Source organism: Thermobia domestica, chromosome 3 (assembly GCF_964235325.1).
Source record: "Thermobia domestica chromosome 3, izTheDome1.hap1.1, whole genome shotgun sequence".
Classification (NCBI taxonomy): domain Eukaryota; kingdom Metazoa; phylum Arthropoda; class Insecta; order Zygentoma; family Lepismatidae; genus Thermobia; species Thermobia domestica.
The window spans coordinates 329,669,514-329,689,267 of record NC_137456.1 but is presented as its reverse complement, the minus strand read 5'-3'; the positions used below and the strand labels follow the sequence as shown (position 1 = coordinate 329,689,267).

At 34.0% G+C, this 19,754-nt stretch overlaps 1 protein-coding gene across 4 annotated transcripts in view; it reads right to left on the bottom strand.

The window, feature by feature from the left end:
* Nucleotides 1-1,450: 1,450 nt before the first annotated feature.
* The window catches only part of LOC145681206 (uncharacterized), a 144,594-nt gene continuing 126,290 nt past the window's right edge, over nucleotides 1,451-19,754 (bottom strand). For all 4 annotated transcript variants that reach the window (XM_081752725.1, XM_081752723.1, XM_081752726.1 and 1 more), the window contains one exon: nucleotides 1,451-5,076. In XM_081752725.1, coding sequence (XP_081608851.1) covers nucleotides 4,080-5,076 — 997 coding nt within the window. In that variant the 3' untranslated portion in view covers nucleotides 1,451-4,079. The remainder of the gene's footprint in view (nucleotides 5,077-19,754) is intronic.

The window sequence follows — 19,754 nt, the reverse complement described above, 5'->3', positions numbered from 1 at the left end:
TACATAGAACACTCAGAGATAAAAGCTGAGTATGTCACTAACAAGTGACTCACTGAAATTCTTTCAATTTGATGCCCTCTTCTTTTATTTACCATGGTGGGTAACACATAACGATTAAGCTTTTGTCGTATTCCTGCTAGATACTTGACATATTTGTGATTGTACTAACAAGGAATTGTTAGAATAGAGGGGAGATGTCAGAGAAGAATGGTATTTGAACGAGAGTTCGACAGCCCGTAACCATTTTTATTTAATGTTAGCAAACACTAATACTCAGAGTAGAATTTTACGTTTTTCCTTTTTCGTCTTGGAGATATTTCCAGTCCTTAAGGCTCATACTTGCGTGAATTCGAATAGCTTGTATGGAGTGGTTATTGAAGAGTACGCCGTCCTATTTGTTCCCTTAGGGAAAATATTTTTAAAAATACACTGAAACACGTGTGCAATTATCTTAATTGAAAAGTTCAAATACTGAATTTTTGGTATTTAACCTTAACAAACTTCAATATGTGGACAGCTTGTTAGAATAATCGGTTCTCATTCCCGTCCATCCTTGCACTTCGAATTTCTGTGTAAAACTTGAAGTCTCTAGCTAGATCAATATATCAGCCAGTCTAGAATTATATATAGAAGAGATACTAACGAAGACGGTATTTTGATAGACAATATAAATATTAGATTTACTAAATTCCCAGATGACATATTTCGTTGCGGAATCTTAAGGGAAAATAAGACGAAAATTTCGAGAAAAAGTTTTAAGAACTTAGTATCTGAGATAAGCCCAATAGTAATTGCAACCAGTGATTATCTTTGGGGTACCCAGAGGCTACGAGACTCCATTAGGGAAGCTTCGCGGATCGTCCTTGAATATTAATCGATGAAATCCTGCGTACACCACTGTTAGGGAGTATTAATAGTGAAGACGTGAAGTGCAAACTCTGATCATGGAACTAACGAAAGAACAGGTATGGCGAAATGAGGTTTGGGACGGTGAAGTAATATTCCGTGCAGCTTTGAATAAAAAAATCAGGAAACAGTATCATAAGATATCTCGTCTGAAGTTTGGGTTAGAAACGCTGACTTTATGCAAAGTAGATTAAAAATCACTGGAAGCTTTACAAAATTCGGATGAAAAGGGAGTTCTACAAAATTCAAATTAGAAAATGTGACGAATGATAAGAAGGGGACAATATTATTGTGAAATAAGGTCTAAGATAGAGAGAACAGTGTAAAAATAAATCCGTAACGTTGATCCAAATGTTGGATGCAGCTCAGATACATTCACAACATGGATGAACGTAACTTAAACCATTTTTTTTTAAATTAACTTTCATACTGAATAAAGGTTTATTTGGTTAGCTGAACGTTTAACTCTGCTAAAGGATAAAGGTTCATCTAGCTGGTTGAACGTTAAAGTCTCCTGGAGGACGAATACCCATCTGAGAATGGGTTAAAGGTCTAAATGTGGTACAGTTAAAACTATAATACAGAGGATAAATAAAGGGTCATTTCAATATACCCACAATAGACCCATCTTTTCTCCGTTGCTTTGAATACAAATTCTACAATTTTACATATCATTAAAAAAATGGGCATTAAATTCAAACGAAATGTAGCATTGAGCAACAGTTAACAATAGCTTCTATAAATCTAATACAGACTCGAAATCACGTTAAATATACTCTAAAAATCAATAAATGGATTCAACCGTACCTTTGAAATATTGATTAGTAAATCATTAAAAATAAAATATAGAAAATGAAGACATGAGAGTAACTAGATATATCATATGACTAATTATTATTTACAAACCAGTGTCTGATTATCAACATTTTTATAATTTTCAACATATTAGTAAAATATGTTCCGTTTTAAATATGTTATTTCTTCACAGAAAATCACACAAAAAATATCCATGTAATCAAGACTCGAATTGAGAATTTTGTATGTCAGAACATTTTTAAGCTCAATATAATCTGCCACAATAGTAGCGGCTGAATCATTAATGCTCAAACATTATTCAGTTTCGTTTGTAAGCGTTTCTTCCTTTTCCAGCCATTATTTTGTCAACAGCTTGATATTTCTCTTGCTATTACTTTTTTTTATATATTTTAATTAGTTTCCTGATAAAGCTCAGTACTTTCTTTCCTCGTTTTTAGTATATAAAATTGATCATGTAATAATTTATCATTGACTTCTAACTAGTAAGTGCTTTGCAAAAAGCAAATAAATTGAAACCCCACAATATCATTTATGGATTGCTTTTTTGGGACGAATTTCTATGCTAGAGATACACACTTACTTCTTAGTAATCATTTATTAATTCGCGAAAAGCTTATAGTCTTTAAAAAATGAGCATAGGGGTCTAGGTTGGGATGGTCTCTGATTTGAGTGTTTTCCTGAGACGGGAGTTAGATTGTGTAGAACATATGAAAATGAATATCAGCACAATAGATCTCATCAATAACCAGAATTCAGAGGAAGATATTGGGCTCTTACCAGGCAGGCGTCTCCTGACATCTATTCAGTTAGCTTGCTACTGTGTGAAAACAGATCCAAAAGTTTAAAATATCCAACAAAATCAATATATGACGGGATTATAGACAAGAGAGTGGAATTGTTTCGTGAAAATTTTCAGGATTCACAAATTCGTTACGGGTTATTTTCATACAAATCATCGCTTTGATTATGACTGAAATGTTCATACTGTTTGCCCATTAACTTCGACATTTCAAATATAAGGGTACTAACTCCATATTGTCTTTCATCTGTTTGCATTTAACTAAAATCATATAATTAACATACTAGAAACTACAATGTTAAGTTTAAAGAAAAAAAATACTAATTTTTAATTCAAAACTATTTTTCAAAGTAAACATCAGTGAATATATATTTAATGAATATTAGTTACCAAATATCTACTATTTATCTAAACGACTAATGCACATGGCTGTACATCAGTGTACTATTTGAAAAAAGTTATCAAGGATTGAAATACATAGACAGGAGCAAGAACAATATGTTAGTATACCAAATTTGGTTTCTTAAGATTTGACGCTAAAACATCCTCCAGGCCATATTGTAACAGCGTTATAAACGTTCGTAATAAACGTTATACAAAGTGTTCCTTTGTGAACTCTATAATTTGTTTTTTTACTGTTTATTCTATTCTAAAATATTTTGTATACTTTCTCTTATATATTTTATTATCTTTGAAAGTCTTGCTATTGGTTTTTGAAACATCAGATTGTGATTGGTAAGTAATATCTTTCGAAAACTGAAATAATTTCAAACAGAATTTTGTAAACTAAAAAGCCAGAAGTCTTGAGTGTGATATTTTCGTTATTTAGACGCGCTAGACGGTCTATCAATAGAGTAACGGAGAAAACACTGTCTACTTTATTAATATTATTTCCCCGGAGGTCATGCTCTGATATGAAAGATTAGACCTTTACATTTTTCATTCATATACAGATTCTTGAAACTTGACTTAATTCCATTTTGTTTTAAAACTAAATTCGAAACATTTAAGGATATGAAGTTTTCCATTGTATTTTATTAGCGCGTATGAGTTTTCAAATTATCCTTCCGACTAAATTCTTATCCACGTTCTTCGCATGTAAGATGTTTCTCACACGTGTTTCTTAAGATGTGAGCTCTCAAAGGAGAACTTTGACTAAATCCTTTTCCACATTTTTCGCACTTTCGAGGTTTTTTTTCTGAATGTCTTGTAACGTGTGCTATCAAACTAACATTTTGACTAAATCTCTTTTCACACTATAGGCATGTATGAATTTGCTCAACTGTATCTGTTAAGATGTTCCTTTTCAGAGTACAAGTATGTCTGAACTTTTTTCCACATTCTCTCCAAGTGTGAGCATTTCCATTTGTATGCATAAACATGTGCGCTTGCAATTGTAACCACCCAATAAATTACTTTTAACACAGTTGTCACTTCTGAGGTTTTTCATCTTTATGTATTAACATGTGCGCTCTCACAAGTGATTTTGGACTAAATCTCCAACAGCACACTTAGCACTTGTGAGGCTTTTCACCAGTATGTTGAAAGATATGTTTTCTTAAGTTAGAACTATCGGTAAATTTCCTTCCACATACCTGGCACTTTGGGGTCTTGCACCACTATGTGAAAGTAGGTGTCTTCTTAAGGAAGAATTATGAGTAAATTTCTTTCCACATTCTTCGCACGTGTAACGTTTTTCACCTGTATGTATTAAGACGTGTGCTCTCAGATTTGAAGTATTTGTAAACCCCTTGCTGCACACTTGGCACTGGTAGGCTTTTTCACCAGTATGTGTAAAGATGTGGCTTCTTAAGTAAGAGCTTTGACTAAATGCCCTTCCACAGTGTTGGCACTTGTGGTGTTTTGCACCAGTATGTGTAAACATGTGTGTTCTTAAGTTAGAACTTGTTGTAAATACCCTACAACATACTTGGCGCTTGTGCCGCTTTTCACCTGTATGTATAAACATGTGCTTTCTCACATTTGATTTCGCACCAAATCTTTCACCGCACACTTGGCACTTGTGAGGTTTTTCACCAGTATGTATAAACATGTGCTCTCTCACATGTGATTTAGTACAAAATCCTTTACCGCACACTTCGCACTTGTGAGGTTTTTCACCAGTATGTGTAAAGATGTGTCTTCTTAAGTCAGATTTACGAGTAAATCCCCTACCACATTCTTGGCACATATGAGGTTTTTCACCAGTATGTCTTAAGATGTGCTCTTTCAAACTAGAACTTCGACGAAATCCCCAGCCACACTCTTGGCAGATATGAGTTTTAACAGATGTATGTATAACTATGTGTGTTTCCGTACTTGCTGTTGCAGTAAACCCGTTTCCACACTCTTCACGTTTTTCTCCTGTATTTAGTAACATGTGTGCTCTTTTATTAATTCGTTTTACATATTTTTGATACGTATGATGTTTTTCACTTTTACGTGATCTCGACATATGCGATAGACTTAATCCTTTACAAAACGATTTGCTAGTATCAGATATCCCATCTGGATGAGAAATTACCTGGTTTCGAGCAAAAAGCGTGTTCTCTTCTCTGCAAAGAGTGTGTTTATGGAACCAGTAAGAAATTAATTAAATCCATAAAAATAACATGAAAGAACAAAGAAGGGAAATTTCTTAAATGTAAAATACAGCAGCAACAGCGAGATACTGATCACGAGAACCTTTACAATTACAACTACCAGAAACTGTTAGTAAAGCGACAAAAACAATTCCAATTAAAATAAAGATAAAAAGGTTATAACAATTCCTAATGTTTGGACACTGGTATCATTTTAGGCAATTTACCAATCCCTATAAAAGATTCTATTATCCTTAGAATGTTTTGAGGTATCAAATTTTAATCCATATTACGACATTCACGTCTATTGAAATATATCTACGTGTTTAGTTGTGATACATATCTAAACACTGTTCCGATATAAAACTATTGAAGAAATGTTCCTTCTTAATATTTCACAAAATTATAACAAATACATGATATTATCATTATAGAATTCGATGCTAAGGTAATGAGGAAATGCGTAAAGTTCCTCTATCTTGGGTTCTTACTGTTAGAGACTTCCAAAATTTCCAATGCTATCATTACGTAACCTCCCTAATTTGTAACACATAAAAATAAATGTGTTCCATACTATAACATAGTCAAAAAAAAAAAAAAAAAAAAAACAACGAATCATGAACATTAAATTCAACAGAAAAAAAAATGAAGAAAGAGGTCCTCACATCTCAAAACGTATGCGGCTAAACAGTAAAGTAGTATAAGTCATCAAACATTAATTTCACAGAAGTGAAAAAAGTTTCGGGCGAAGAAGGTGACTTGAAATAATTTCTCTCTCAGCCCCACAAATATAATACAGGGATAGCTAATTAAAAGATTACGGCAAGCACATAATGAAAAACTTAAAACCGACGTATAGCACATAGAGTAAAAATGGATAGAATATTCTGAAAAGTAGGTCGTTTCAGAAAAACAAAAAAATAATAATAATAAAATATATCCATCCTCTGTTAATTCTCAAGAGCACCCCTTGCGGAGCTTACGTGCTTGAAATATCTCAAATTGTGTTTCGAATCTCTAGTCTCAATTTAGCACGAAATGTGACATTTGAGTTGATCATGTGACACAATATGGTCCTTATGACAAACGAAATAAGCCCTTCGTAATAAGCTGATGCCATGCCATTGAAACAAAGCAATATATTATATCGAATTTACAACCCTATTATTGCATGATATGTCAAACGATGTTCCCTGGCAGTTGTCTGCATCCTGAAAAAAGTCAGTGTTTATTGTTTATTATTTTAAAAGTTAAAACTGCATGTAAAATAGGCTCCAATCTGTTTATGAAAAGAAATGTAACAGACATAAATACGAGGATAAAACAAAAAATATCTGCGATGTAGGTATATATTTGCTTGCATTGTGCATACTAACATCTGCCCGTTTATCTCATTGCAACCCACTTGTGGTCATCGTTCGATCGTAATTCCTTATTTTTTTGCAGATAGGTCATCGGCGCATCATTAGAAATTTGCAGCAAATAAGAACAATGAGCAGTGATCCGGTTTATGCGGTCCGAAGGTGCATCAGAGGCCGCAATCCGTCCGAAACCTTCGGCACACTACGGGAACAGTATCCTGAAGCAACGCAGTTTTTGGGAAAGGATTCAAAAATTTCAAAATGGTCCCATTGGTGTTACGGACTAGGAAAGAGTCGGACGACCATCTAGGGCCACAAATGTTGTCAATATTGAGCGTATTTGTGCGACTATTTTTGAATTTTTCAATCCATCTCTAAATACTATTTACCGGGAAGACATACACTCCGAATTGTGCCGAAAGTCTTTCATGGATTACGGCTCCTGATACATATTCCGATCACAAAAACTGGATTATTACTCGTTCTTCCTCTTTAGTACAAACTTCTGATGGAGCGCCTATGTACTATCTGTAACAAAAAGAAAACAAATGGACGAAATAGGATCAAACCTTCACAGCATAACTACATCAGCATATCAATAAAATAAACGAGGACATATGTCAGGATGAAAAATATAAGAAAAGTTAAAGCTACACTATGGGTAAATTTCATTTACCTCGTACATTACATTATAAAAAGTATTCAGCTGAGCTGTTTATACAAATCTTCTAATGTCCTGAGTTATTACGGTCAAATGTCATGATGGTTATTAAAATTAGAGTTCTACATTTTACGTGGGCAGCAGATGATATAAGAAATCATTGGATAAATGATACAAATGGATACTCATGAGATTTGGGCTTATGATGTTGTTCAATAAGGTGAGAATACAAAAAGTGGTTGATTATTTGCAGAATACATATATATGTAAAAGCCAAAATGGAAGCTAGCGGACGGTCATCATATTGTGAGACAGATGAGCTAAAAGAGAAGGACATTCAACAATTTTATGAAAAAAGAAGGAATACGGCTAGATATAAAAAGTAAAACTTAATCTAGTACCTAGGAATATATCTATGTTAATGTTAAATTCAATTTCAGAAAAATTTCGCCAACGTGTGAACATGTGACAAGTAAGCGTCATTAATAACCGCAACGAATTATATGATAACATCATGATTTAGAAGTTCATCAAATATTTCTAGTAAATAATGGCATGTTATAAGTATATCGGCAATGGTCAGACGAAGTCCCTGTTTCATTATCAAGAGTAAACGTCACAGCCGCATATACAACAGCACAAGCTAGATTGGAATTGTATAAGAATTTAGATCAGCTACATGAAAAAGAATTATATTTTGATACCGATTCGGTAATTTATACACAAAAACCTAGTGAAAACATATCCCAACTGGTGACATTATAGGTAATTTAACAAATGAATTATTCGAAAAGAGTAAAGAAACATATATCGCAGAATATGTATATTAATCCCGAAACAAATGTGTATAAAGTGAATTACATAAAACGACGTAGAATTCCAAATACGAATGAAACTGTACCACGCAATCCTTAATTCAAAAGAAGAGAAATGTAATACAAACATTTATAAATATATTGTTGCAGGGAAAACTATCATACTGCTTAACATAAGTACGACATGGAAATATTTGTTTTCATGTCTTGTTGCAGAACCCAATGCATGTGGAAAAACTTCCTTCGTAACAAGACTACTTTCTAATTTATCACGCATGGTTAATGCAACATTTCGTAATACTTATTGGTACTATGAAGAGTTGAAAATACATAGAGATTTCAATGAAATTACAGTTCATTGAAGGATTACCTCAAACAAAAGACTTTTTACCTGAAAGTGGATCTCATGTTATTATTACTGACGAAGATATGTATGAAGTGAACAGTTATATAGTTGATTTCTTTACAAAAGGTTTCCATCATAGCAATCTTAGTGTAATATTTACTACTCAAACATATTTCATCAAAGAAAAGGAAGTAGTTGTAATATTTTGAATACTTTTTATCATGTATTATTTAAAACTCCAAAGGATAAATCACAAATTATACATATGAGTTATCAGGTAATTCCTAAAAATCCAAAATAACCAATGAGAATTTAAAATATCTTCAAGAAAGTTTGAACGACACAACAACGTTACCATACGGTTATTTATTCATTAATTCAAAACCGGATACACCAGATGAAAATAGTTTCTAAATATATTTCCTAACGATATTTATCATTATTTTCCGAATAGATACAGGAAAAAGAAGCGATCATGATATTCGAGCTGTGTTTATAATATTAATTTTAAAATGTTTCTTCATTCTATAAATATGTCTAAAGTAAACCACGGGGATGATCTTCGTACGCTGAGCAAAGCAAATCCTGAATTACTTAAATCTATAGTGACAAATGAACTTTTCAGTGATTCGTAGTATTTGCGAATGTTGTGTTAATGCTTTGAAAAGTAACCTATATCTTATAAAGATACAGAAATCAAGGTTAATGTGATACAAGACGACACTTCAATATCTTGTGAACAATGTAAACTCCATCCTAAAGAAAGAGCATTTGTTACTGCAACAAGCGGATTCTTACCAGCATTATTAACTTATATTTTAAGTGGTCCGTTTTGAAGTTTACTACTTGGCTAGTGAAATGGAGCACTCAAACAAAATGACTTTAGCTTCATCTCAATTTCTAATCGTAAACAATCAACATCAGCAGCAGCCCTGGAAAAGTGTGAATTTAGTTAGGATCAAGAAATGCAAAACATTTTACATTTATCCTCTAACAGAATTTAGAACAGACCTTCATATCCTGCTTTGTTTTAAACTGCTAAACCGTTGTGGACAGCTACAAAGAAGAAAATTTAAATACGCTGTATAAGAGAGTGCTCACTGAAACAATCAACATATACATTACACAAACCAGTACGTCGTCGTTTAAAAAGAGATTTCTCTGTGGTGAACAATATTGGCGATGAGTAGGAATAATGATCGTCAGTCTCTTCATACATTTAATGTTAAATATCGTTATATTCTTACACTGATAGATGTGTTGGAATAATATAAATGCTGTCTCCCAATAAAATCTGAAAAAAATAAATGTCTTAAAAACATGTTTTCATGTAAATTGTTTTCAAAGACTTTTATGAAAACTGTTTTCGAAACCCGGTACATTGCAAACAGATAAAGGAAGTGAGTTTACAAAAAGAGCAATACAGAAATATTTTAAAGAAACAAAATAAAAAATATTACAAACAAAAACCTGATTTAAGGCTAGAATTGCAGAACGTTTTAACAGAACTGTAAAAGAAAAAATGGGGAAGAATTTCACAAAGAGTATCAAACGTATGATTATGTAAATGTATTGCCTCTTCTTGAGAAATCATAGAATGAAAGGTATCATTCAAGTATTAAGATGTTATTTACAAATGTTTCTCAAAATAACCTATTGCAAATGTGGCATAATCAATATGGTAGTAAAATGAAGAAGAAAACTAGGGATTTTTTAAACATTTCAAATTGGTGATAAAGTTCGAATTAGTAGAAGTAGATATAGTTGATAACGGATACATGCAAAACTGGACGTGGAAAAAATTTAAAATGAACGAAATAATACCAAGAGAACCACCTGTTTATCAAATAGAAGATTTAAACCAAGAACCGCTGGATTGGCGATTTTTAGAAAGGAATTACAGCTGTAACACTATCAAAACCTTTTTACATAAATAATATCATACGCACACTAACCGTAAGAATAGGTAACAGATTAGAATCTCTTATTCATTGGAAAGTATATCATTATTCTTTCGACTCCTGGATACCTGCATCATCCCTGAAGATCAAGAAATACAATGGAACCAGATGGAGCTTTTGCAGTTACGCTTCCCAGTAATAGTGCTATGGAATATTTTCCTCATAACATCATACACTACTAAACTTCATCAAAGAATGGAATTCCGTGAAAAATGGAAAGTGGCTATTTTTGAGTTTCATTATTCTCATTCAAATTTAAATATTAATGAACAAAATAATAAAATTTTTACAATCATCCAAAAATTGATGAACGGAAGTTTGTACATATTCCTGTTCGTTATTATATTGATATTTCATATTTGATCAAGCAAATTAATACGCACAACAGATTCACAATTTACTTACATCCTACATTAATGAAAGAAATGGCGATTATATAAGACGTGCTCGTAAAAACACAGATGTGGACATTGTATTATTACCAAGTGCTAGTGCGGTGTTGGAATTAGATCCAGAAGCAGATCTAAGGAACAGGCAACAAGACAAAACTGTTCCAAATTTACATTTAGGACTTCCATATACAATGTATGTATATTGTGATATAGTTCAATCTGTGTCTTTGGAGATCAGTAGCACCATTATTATAAACCTTCGAAACATTTGAGTTTTACGTCCCACAGTTATGCCGATTCGGCTAAGGAAATGGTCACGATTATTATGTATCATAAATATATCTACTGTGGATCATACATTTGGAGCTAGTGCTATACAAATTTTAAACCTCCACATTATGTACTTATTAACAACATGCATTTTGAACACATAAAAATAGATATAAGAGATTGTACAGGCTCGCCACTCGCATTTAGTTTCGGAAATATATGCGGTAAACTACTTTTCTGACCAGTGCGAAAACATCAAAAACTATCAGCAATCCATATTTACATATTATAAAAACAATCTCTTTCTGCGACTGGAAAGGTTTATGCTGGATCACATTATCATTATGGACATGCTATTGAAAGTTTCCTTGGAGGATTATTTCGCTCTGTCATGTCATTAGTAAAACAAGGCGTAAAACAATAACAAAGGAATTTCAACATCTGGCGGAAACGATATTAATGACTCATCATTGATAAACAACCTATTAACGAATACTTTCATCAGTGAATGGGTGAAGTGAATTCCAGCTTGCATAAAGCTAAAAATACACTGAAATGTATGTCGGCATCTTGATATCAGCGAAGGAAAAGAATTACACATCATTCTATCTTTAACCCTTCATCATTACACATCATAGGAGGAGGAAGAAATGCACAAGTAAAAAAAAAAACGTACACAGAAAGCAAAGAAAACTAGATTTTATAAGAAGAAGAAACTATCAGACATCTTCGATTAAATCATCATCCTGGCCTCTCACATCTCACAACGCAAACCAGTGTATTAGATTATCATATTGTTACAAATAAACCAATCAGTTCACTAACTGATAACACAAGTATAGAATTTGTCATACCAGGAACAAATGATGAATACATAGATATTCCACACACACTCTTTATATTGAAGCTCAAATCGTCAAGCTACATGGATAATTTCGAGAAAATGGTATGGGTGTGACTTCTATTAGTGTACTTTAAATTTTATGTTCTGTGAAGTAGGTGTGTACTTAAATAAAATAAAAATTATTTCATTTCTGTGATAATCATTTATATCGATCATCCCTAAGAAAAGAGTTAAATTATGATGATTATGCTAAAACACTCATCTTCAATGTGCATTATGGTTTCAAGATACTACTGGACATATAAATGCAAGAACTAGTGTTAGTAAAGGATTTCAACAGCGTTATGAATTAACAAAAACAGTGCCAAATTCGACACGCTTGGACATCTTCATTGTGATACTTTTAATCAGGATAAATTTTTAATCCAAGGAGAACTACGCATCAAATTAATTCCTGTTAAGCCAAATTTTTGTCTCATCGCTAATGATTCCTCTGTTGAGGCTAAAGTAAATATTTTAGTCCATGCTTCACATATTTTAAAGGTTGCTGTTAGTCCTACAATAAAACTAACACAAAACAAGTTTCGATAATCATCATCAGAGAAATGTCCTTTCACAAGAAGTCAAATGAATTCATTCGTCATTCCAAATGGTCTTTAATCAAAAGCAATAGAAAATGTATTCATGCAAATATTACAAACTCGAGCGATTTTGGCGTTTACTGAAAATAATGCCTATACAGGAACGATAGCTTCAAATCCGTCTACCCCAAAATATTTTGACATTAATTTCTTATCATTACATACTGATGGAAAACCTTTACAACTAAATTTTGAAGAAAAGCTATATATTTCTTCATATCAAACCTTATTTTGTGGAGGGGCCATGGTGGCTCAGTGGTAGAGCGTTCACCTCTGGTGCTTGGGGTCCCGGGTTCGATCCCAGCTCCCGCCAAGTGAACTTTGTGGTGGACAAACACCGTGTGCGTGGGTTTTCTCCGGGTTCTCCCGTTTCCTCCCACTTTCTTCATTCCACTATTTCATTCATTACTCATCATCACCGTCTCCTTTAGCCTAATAGGCATAACCGTGAGACGTAAAACTCAAAGATTTCATTTTTTTAATTTTGTGGATCAGGTATTTACTTTTTAATCTATGGTAACAACATTTTTCGCTTGACTTTGCTCAAGGATACACTACCTTTGTTTTCGACATTATGCAAGATGAAGAAGCCAGGGCTGTGCAGCATTGGAACTTTATTAGACACGGATGTGTTCGTTCGTTTCGAAGTTAACTTAAGAACCCTCTGCCAGAATGTGTCCCACGCAGCACATATAGATAATTCCAATCCCACTTAGAAGTAGATCACCAGAGGAACATCATCATATATTTTCAAAAGTTATTATTATTATTATTTTTAAATACCTTTTCATATATAGAGACGTATCTATTTTTATATATGATGTCACCCACAATAGAATAGGAAAGACATGCAGAATACTTCGCTATATTTCGACTTCTTCCCTCTGTAATTCAACACATTCAAATTATTCGTAGAATTTCTCTTTATTATAAATTCACCAATAATGAAATTCAAAGTGTCAAATCGTCCCTTTGTGGACATTATTAATACTTTTTTCTGTTTCAAGGCTAAAGGAAATTCCTCAAATGATTTTCATCATACATTCTCATCAAAACCATAAATAAATAATCTCCAATTTTTCTGTCTATTACTATGGGTATTCATTTATTATTGTATTATCATTTCATCATTTCTTCCTAATTATAGATAAATTTTTAATTATCTTTCAAATTTTTATTATCTTATAAATAATACTCATAGTACACAAGGAAAATATTACAAGATTTTCTTTTTATAAAACGTAAAATATTACTGAAGTAATAAAAATTTATATCAAATTTAAGTGCATTAAACGAACACAAAGGACAAATTTATTTGTAAATGAAGCATTTCAATTTCGCTATATCTTTATTATTAAATGCACTAAATTTATGACTACACTGCTCAGTATAAATGAAAAAATAATTTCCTTCTCTCTTAACAGAATTCCATACAATGCAAACGTTGTGTATCAGTTTCCCCCACCATGGCTGTGTTTGTGCAGTGTCAAATAATTCACTCGTTATTGAGTCTATGAATTTTTGTTTGTCAAATCCTTTCGTTTCCAATTTTAACCAACCGATATGAATCACTGATTGAAATGTGACACTATTCAATCCAACACAAATTAATTTATTTTCTATTGAATTAAGACCTTATTTAAGTACCATTGAAGAGTACCATTTAGTAAGTACTCGTTCTTAGTATGCATAGTTGGTAGACAAGTACTCATAGACCTTTCAATCGTAGCTGATGCACACAGACTACTGTCACTATACATACGGATATTGGTGCACGTACAAACGGCAAGAAAGAAGAGGTGGAAAAATAATGCTTGGTCTTGTTTGAACACGTCGCATATATTTACGAACAAGATACAATCTCAGTAAATTCAAGATCGTGCATGGTACATCCAGATAAATTAATCTTCATTCCTTTATATATTAAACATATCTTTCCACTTTGCAAATACGATAATAATGCACCATTATCTTCTTCTAATTTTCCAGTACAGCGTCATGGTAAAATTACTGTTTTGTCCTCCTTGAAATGTGACGGGACGCAGGCAAGGTTGGACGACGACAAGCTTGGACAACCACAAGCTTGGACACTTCTCAATTTATCCTCTTGCGCCAGACTCGAACGAATTCCTGAGGTGTCCAAGCTTGTCGTGGTCGATCCCGACAAGCCTGGACACATCTCATTTTGGGTCGCTGACGACAAGGTTGGACGATGACAAGCCTGGACACATCTCATTTTGAGTCACTGACGACAATGTTGGACGACGACAAGCCTGGACACATTCCTGAGGTGTCCAAGCTTGTCGGGATCGATTTTGGATCGCTGACGACAAGGTTGGCCAACGACAAGCCTGGACACATTCCAATGAGCCGGTTTGGTGCATTCAAAGCACGTAGCAATAAGTTTGTTTAGCGCTGAAAGAGCAGCATTGCGTGAATTTCCACCAGAAAAGTTTCGTTCCGTTTCTAGGTTCGGGAGATGCTAAATACCCCGGAAAGTAGCACCACAGGCTCCATAAAGTTGCTTTGTTCTTTTTTACCAAAAATATTTCAATCCAAATATAAATTTTGTGAAAATGAATATATTTGTGCGTGTGTATGAAAAGGTACAAGTTTGCGGGTATTGAGCTATTGGTGTTTTCTTAATGTTTGTTAAAAGTAATAACCATATAGAATGCGGTTTGAATACAATTTCAGCATTAAAAATTACTTTCATAAAGTTAAAAAAGGTATACACTTTTTATATACATGGTTTTTATGTACATTTAATTTGACAAATCAAAATATCTTTGGAACGAAGAACAATTTTCAAATTCGGTATACACAAGAAGATAGATAGTATAGGGGGCACCGTGAGACGCTATAGAGTAGAATCTGTGGATCTAGTCTTCTTCTTCTTCCCGGGTATTATCGATACGCATAATACTGATTCCCCATTTCATCCACGGTAGTTCGCAGTGGAACAACATAAACAGTCTCTTTAATGTATCCTACCCCACACAAAGTGAGAACAGGTGATAATCCACTATTAGAGATCCTCATGCCAGAAATTCTAGAAAACTTCCATGCAGATTTTTTGAATATCACTTCTGATACCAACATCACCCTTATTGGAAATATTATACTGATATTTCCAATAAGTATAATATAATGTATACACGGTGTCCGATGAGGAAATGCAAAGATTTGGGGATGTGATGAGGAGGGGGGATCGGGAAGGTCATGCTAAGCTTAAATGCTTATGTAAACATAGGTTCTATTCCCATTCCTTTCGGAGATAGGGGTGGAGGTAACGTTTTTCGTGGTGCACTTGTCGATTTTCGTTTGAAACATTATAGCCCACCCTGTAGTTGGTCTTACGTTACATGCAGTTTATCCCAGTATTTTCCTATTTTTTAAAGGTTACTAGCCTTAACGCCCGACTTCGTACGGGGAGATCTGGTTTCTTAAAAAATATTTTGGAATACTATTACCCATTTCTACTACATTATACTACTACTACTACTACTACTTCCTACTACTACTACTACTACTACTACTACAACTACAACTAACTACTACTACCTCCACTACTACTACATCTACCTACTACTACTACCTACTATTAGAACTACCTACTACTACTAATACTAATACTACCACTACTACTACTGAAACTACCTACTGCTACTAACACTACAACTACATAGTAGGCTTATTACTACAACTACCTACTACTACTACTACTAGTACTACTACTACTACTATTACTACTACTACTACTACTACTACACCTACCTGCAACTACTACTACTACTTACTACTCCAACAACAACAACAACAGCAACTACTACAACTACGGCGTTTGGAGTGTTAACATTGATCTAAGTGACCTCAGAACCTATATAAACGACACTAATATTGGTCATTTTCGACAAATTTTACATTTCAGCCCCTCCACCTCCGCCTCTGGACGCGCTAGGGGTGTCCTACTCCAACATTGTTATTTGCCAGACTATAAGCTATATGTGGGGCAAGTTTCGTTTAAATCGGTCGAACCGTTCTTAAGATAATTCATTAAAACCATTTATGCCATTATATCGCCATTTAAAAAGCATTGTGTAGTGTTCCACGCCCTCCCCTTCTGCAATGGGGTGAATATAGTGTGGCTAACCCCGACAGTGTTGGTTGTCTAGTAGCAAGAAATACTTGTGCCAAGTTTGGTCAAAATCGGTTCAACCGTCTAGGAGGAGATGTGGAACATACATACATACATACAATCATTTTTATATATAAGAATAACCGTTACTTGGTTAATAAGCCGTTTTTCTACAAAACTGGAAATACAATACTATTCCCAAACAGTGACGACGCCAGCTGTAAGTTTCTAGGGGGGGCAAAGGAGGGGTAGATACATTTTCGGGGGGGCGGCTATTTTCCACACCAAAAATGACATTTATTATGTTTGACTTACTTTACATTGTGTATTTCGTTGTTGTTTTTATATTAGGCCTATATGATAAACTTATTTCAAGTAAAATTTGTAACTAACAAATAAGTTACGTCTGCACATAAAATATTTTTCAATGCAACTTTTGAAACATAAATTGAATTACTTTCGCGTTTGCTACAAGTAACAAATTCGTCTAGTACTATATGCTACGTATATATATATATATATATATATATATATATATATATATATATATATATGAGGGGCTGCTGAAAATCTCTACAGAAAAATGAAACTATAGTTTTGAAAAACATGTTTTCAACAAATTTACATATTAATAACGAAATTCTTATTGCTTTCTCAGGCCTCTGAAGTGATTATGTGTGCCCAAACAGCGAATTTCACGAACATCCAGATCACAACTATTATAACATTTTTGTTCCACCAAGGATAGTCACCAAAGTAAATTAATGAGAAAATCAGTGAAACACTACGGGACTCTCCTCCATTATATACAGTGGTGAAGAAGTGATGGCTTAGTTCAAACGTGGCGGTTTCTCAACAAATTATGCTTTACATCCAAGATGACTTTACATCCAGTGACTGTTCCCAAAATCATAGATGCAATTTGTGACATTATTCTTGAAAATTGCAGCATTTCAGCCAGTGGTAGATATAACCTGGGGCTGGGGTTCCTACGCCACCCCAGTTTTTGACTGACAAAAAGAATTTAAGCTATTATTTATACACTTTTTAATGTGTACAGTAAACTCACGATATACTTATTATAGTCTGAGGTCTGGCTGCAACCCCTTCCCCAGTTTTTACCGTCTCAGTAAAACTTGTGTCAGAGATTGTGGGCATTTCTTTGGAACGCGTCGGTAGTGTAATTCAGAATGGCTTGGGTATGCGCAAGTTCTTGACACAATAGGTTCCCAAAAAATCTGTCAGGAGAATAAAAGAGTGACGGCTTTAAGAGAAATCTTCTTCCAATTTGAATGTAATGCTGATCATTTCGCTCACGAATAGTAACCAGGAACGAAATATGGTTGTACCACTATGATCCTGAAAAGAAACAACAGTCAATGGAGTAGTAGCACTCCTTTCTCCCTTGCCCCAAGAAGTTCGAGACACAGAAGTAGGTTGAAAAACTGTTTGCAACATTCTTCTGGGATAAGTATAGAGTCGTACTTAGGGATGCGCACGAGACAAGATTTATGGCTCTCTCGTCTCGAAAATGTGCTGTAAAAGTGATGTCTCGACTCGAAAAAATGTATATTTATCTATTGGAAGAGCCATGTCTCGACTCGAATTTTGTCAGGAAAATCCTGTCTCGACTCGTCTCGTGCGCATCTCTAGTCGTACTCATAGACTACCTCCGCAACGGTCAGATATTTAGTTCAGAATCTCTACATTACTCACAAAACTGAAAGGAATATTCAAAGTTCAACACCGCGGAAAATGAAAAGAAAGGAATTGTGTTCCTTTAAAAGAATACACCTGTCCATCGAACCCCTGCGAACACAATTAGCATTGCATAATCTAGGATTTCAATGTCTAGATCATCATCCTTATTCCCCAGATTTAGCTCCGCCTAACTATTGCCTGTATTTATTTCCCAATCTTAGATCTGATTAAACTTTAGATCTGATAAGGGTAGTGTTATGAACAGTGGTGCGAGGAAGTCTCCAGATTTTTTTAACTTCTGCAAAACTGGAGCACTGTACAAGGTAGTATATTGACTCTCGGGGGAAGTGTAGAAAAAGTAAAACTTCACCATTCTACGTGCACTCCTGGGTTGGGCTACGAATTTTTCAGCAGTTCCACGCACATTTTTAGTCAATATGATAGACGTCATGTCAGTACTTTGAAACAAAATAAGTAAGGAAGCACTAGTGCATACCAATTACTAACTAAAGATCAACACTCTGACAATACGTTTTATTGGGAGCTAAATAAATAATCGATTTAATTCCATACATTTATTATTATTATCATTTGCAGGAAGGGAAAACACAACTCTTTTTTTCCTTCAAAAAATTAAGCCCTGGTAGTCGCAAATTAAGCTGTTATAAGCCCATCCTCCGAATATTGAAAGCCGAGAATAATGTTTCAGGAAATAGATATATAAAACCTTTAAATAAAACAAAATATGAAACTGAAAACTTCAAAACTGGATAAATACAAACAAGTTATGTAATTGGTTTTACCTTTCTTTTGTTTCTAATCGAAGTTGATGCAATGAGAAGAAAACAAGTCGACCAAATCTACTATTGCTCGCTAGCCACAGTAATTAAAATTCATAAGAAAGAACTGTAACTAAAATTTACCGGAAAAGGCGCTAAATTAGAAAACAGAAATATGTGTGCATACCCAGACGCTCAAAGAAGAAAGCTTGAGGACTAATCTACCACATAGTAAATGCATGGAAAGTAGACTACAATTTGACAATGAGATTGGTTATGATACTGATATAAAATACTATATGTAGAATGTTTTATGATTGTAGGAGTCTGGGGGGAGGCAGTCTGGATGGCAGTCAGGGGGGCAAGAGTAGCCACCAGGGGGACGCTCGCCCCCTTGCCCCCTCTGGCGTCGTCACTGTTCCCAAACATACGAAAGCTCTACATTTCCACGTAGGAACACAAGTTACAATAAAAATTGTGACAATAATAACAGTAACAATTAAAATAAGAGAAGAAATAATAATAATAATAATAATAATAATAATTATGAAACAAGCAAAATTGTTTGTTTCCAGTGGAAGTCATTATTCAACAAATAAACCGATTAGTAAGAAGTGTTTGTGGCTTCTAAAGAAGATAACAACTTGACACCTGTGTATAGTTTTCCCCAAATCAGAAACAGTTTCTCTACTGAAAGAGTTTCTACTCAAGAACAGTGCAAAATTGTGTTACAAAAGAGAAT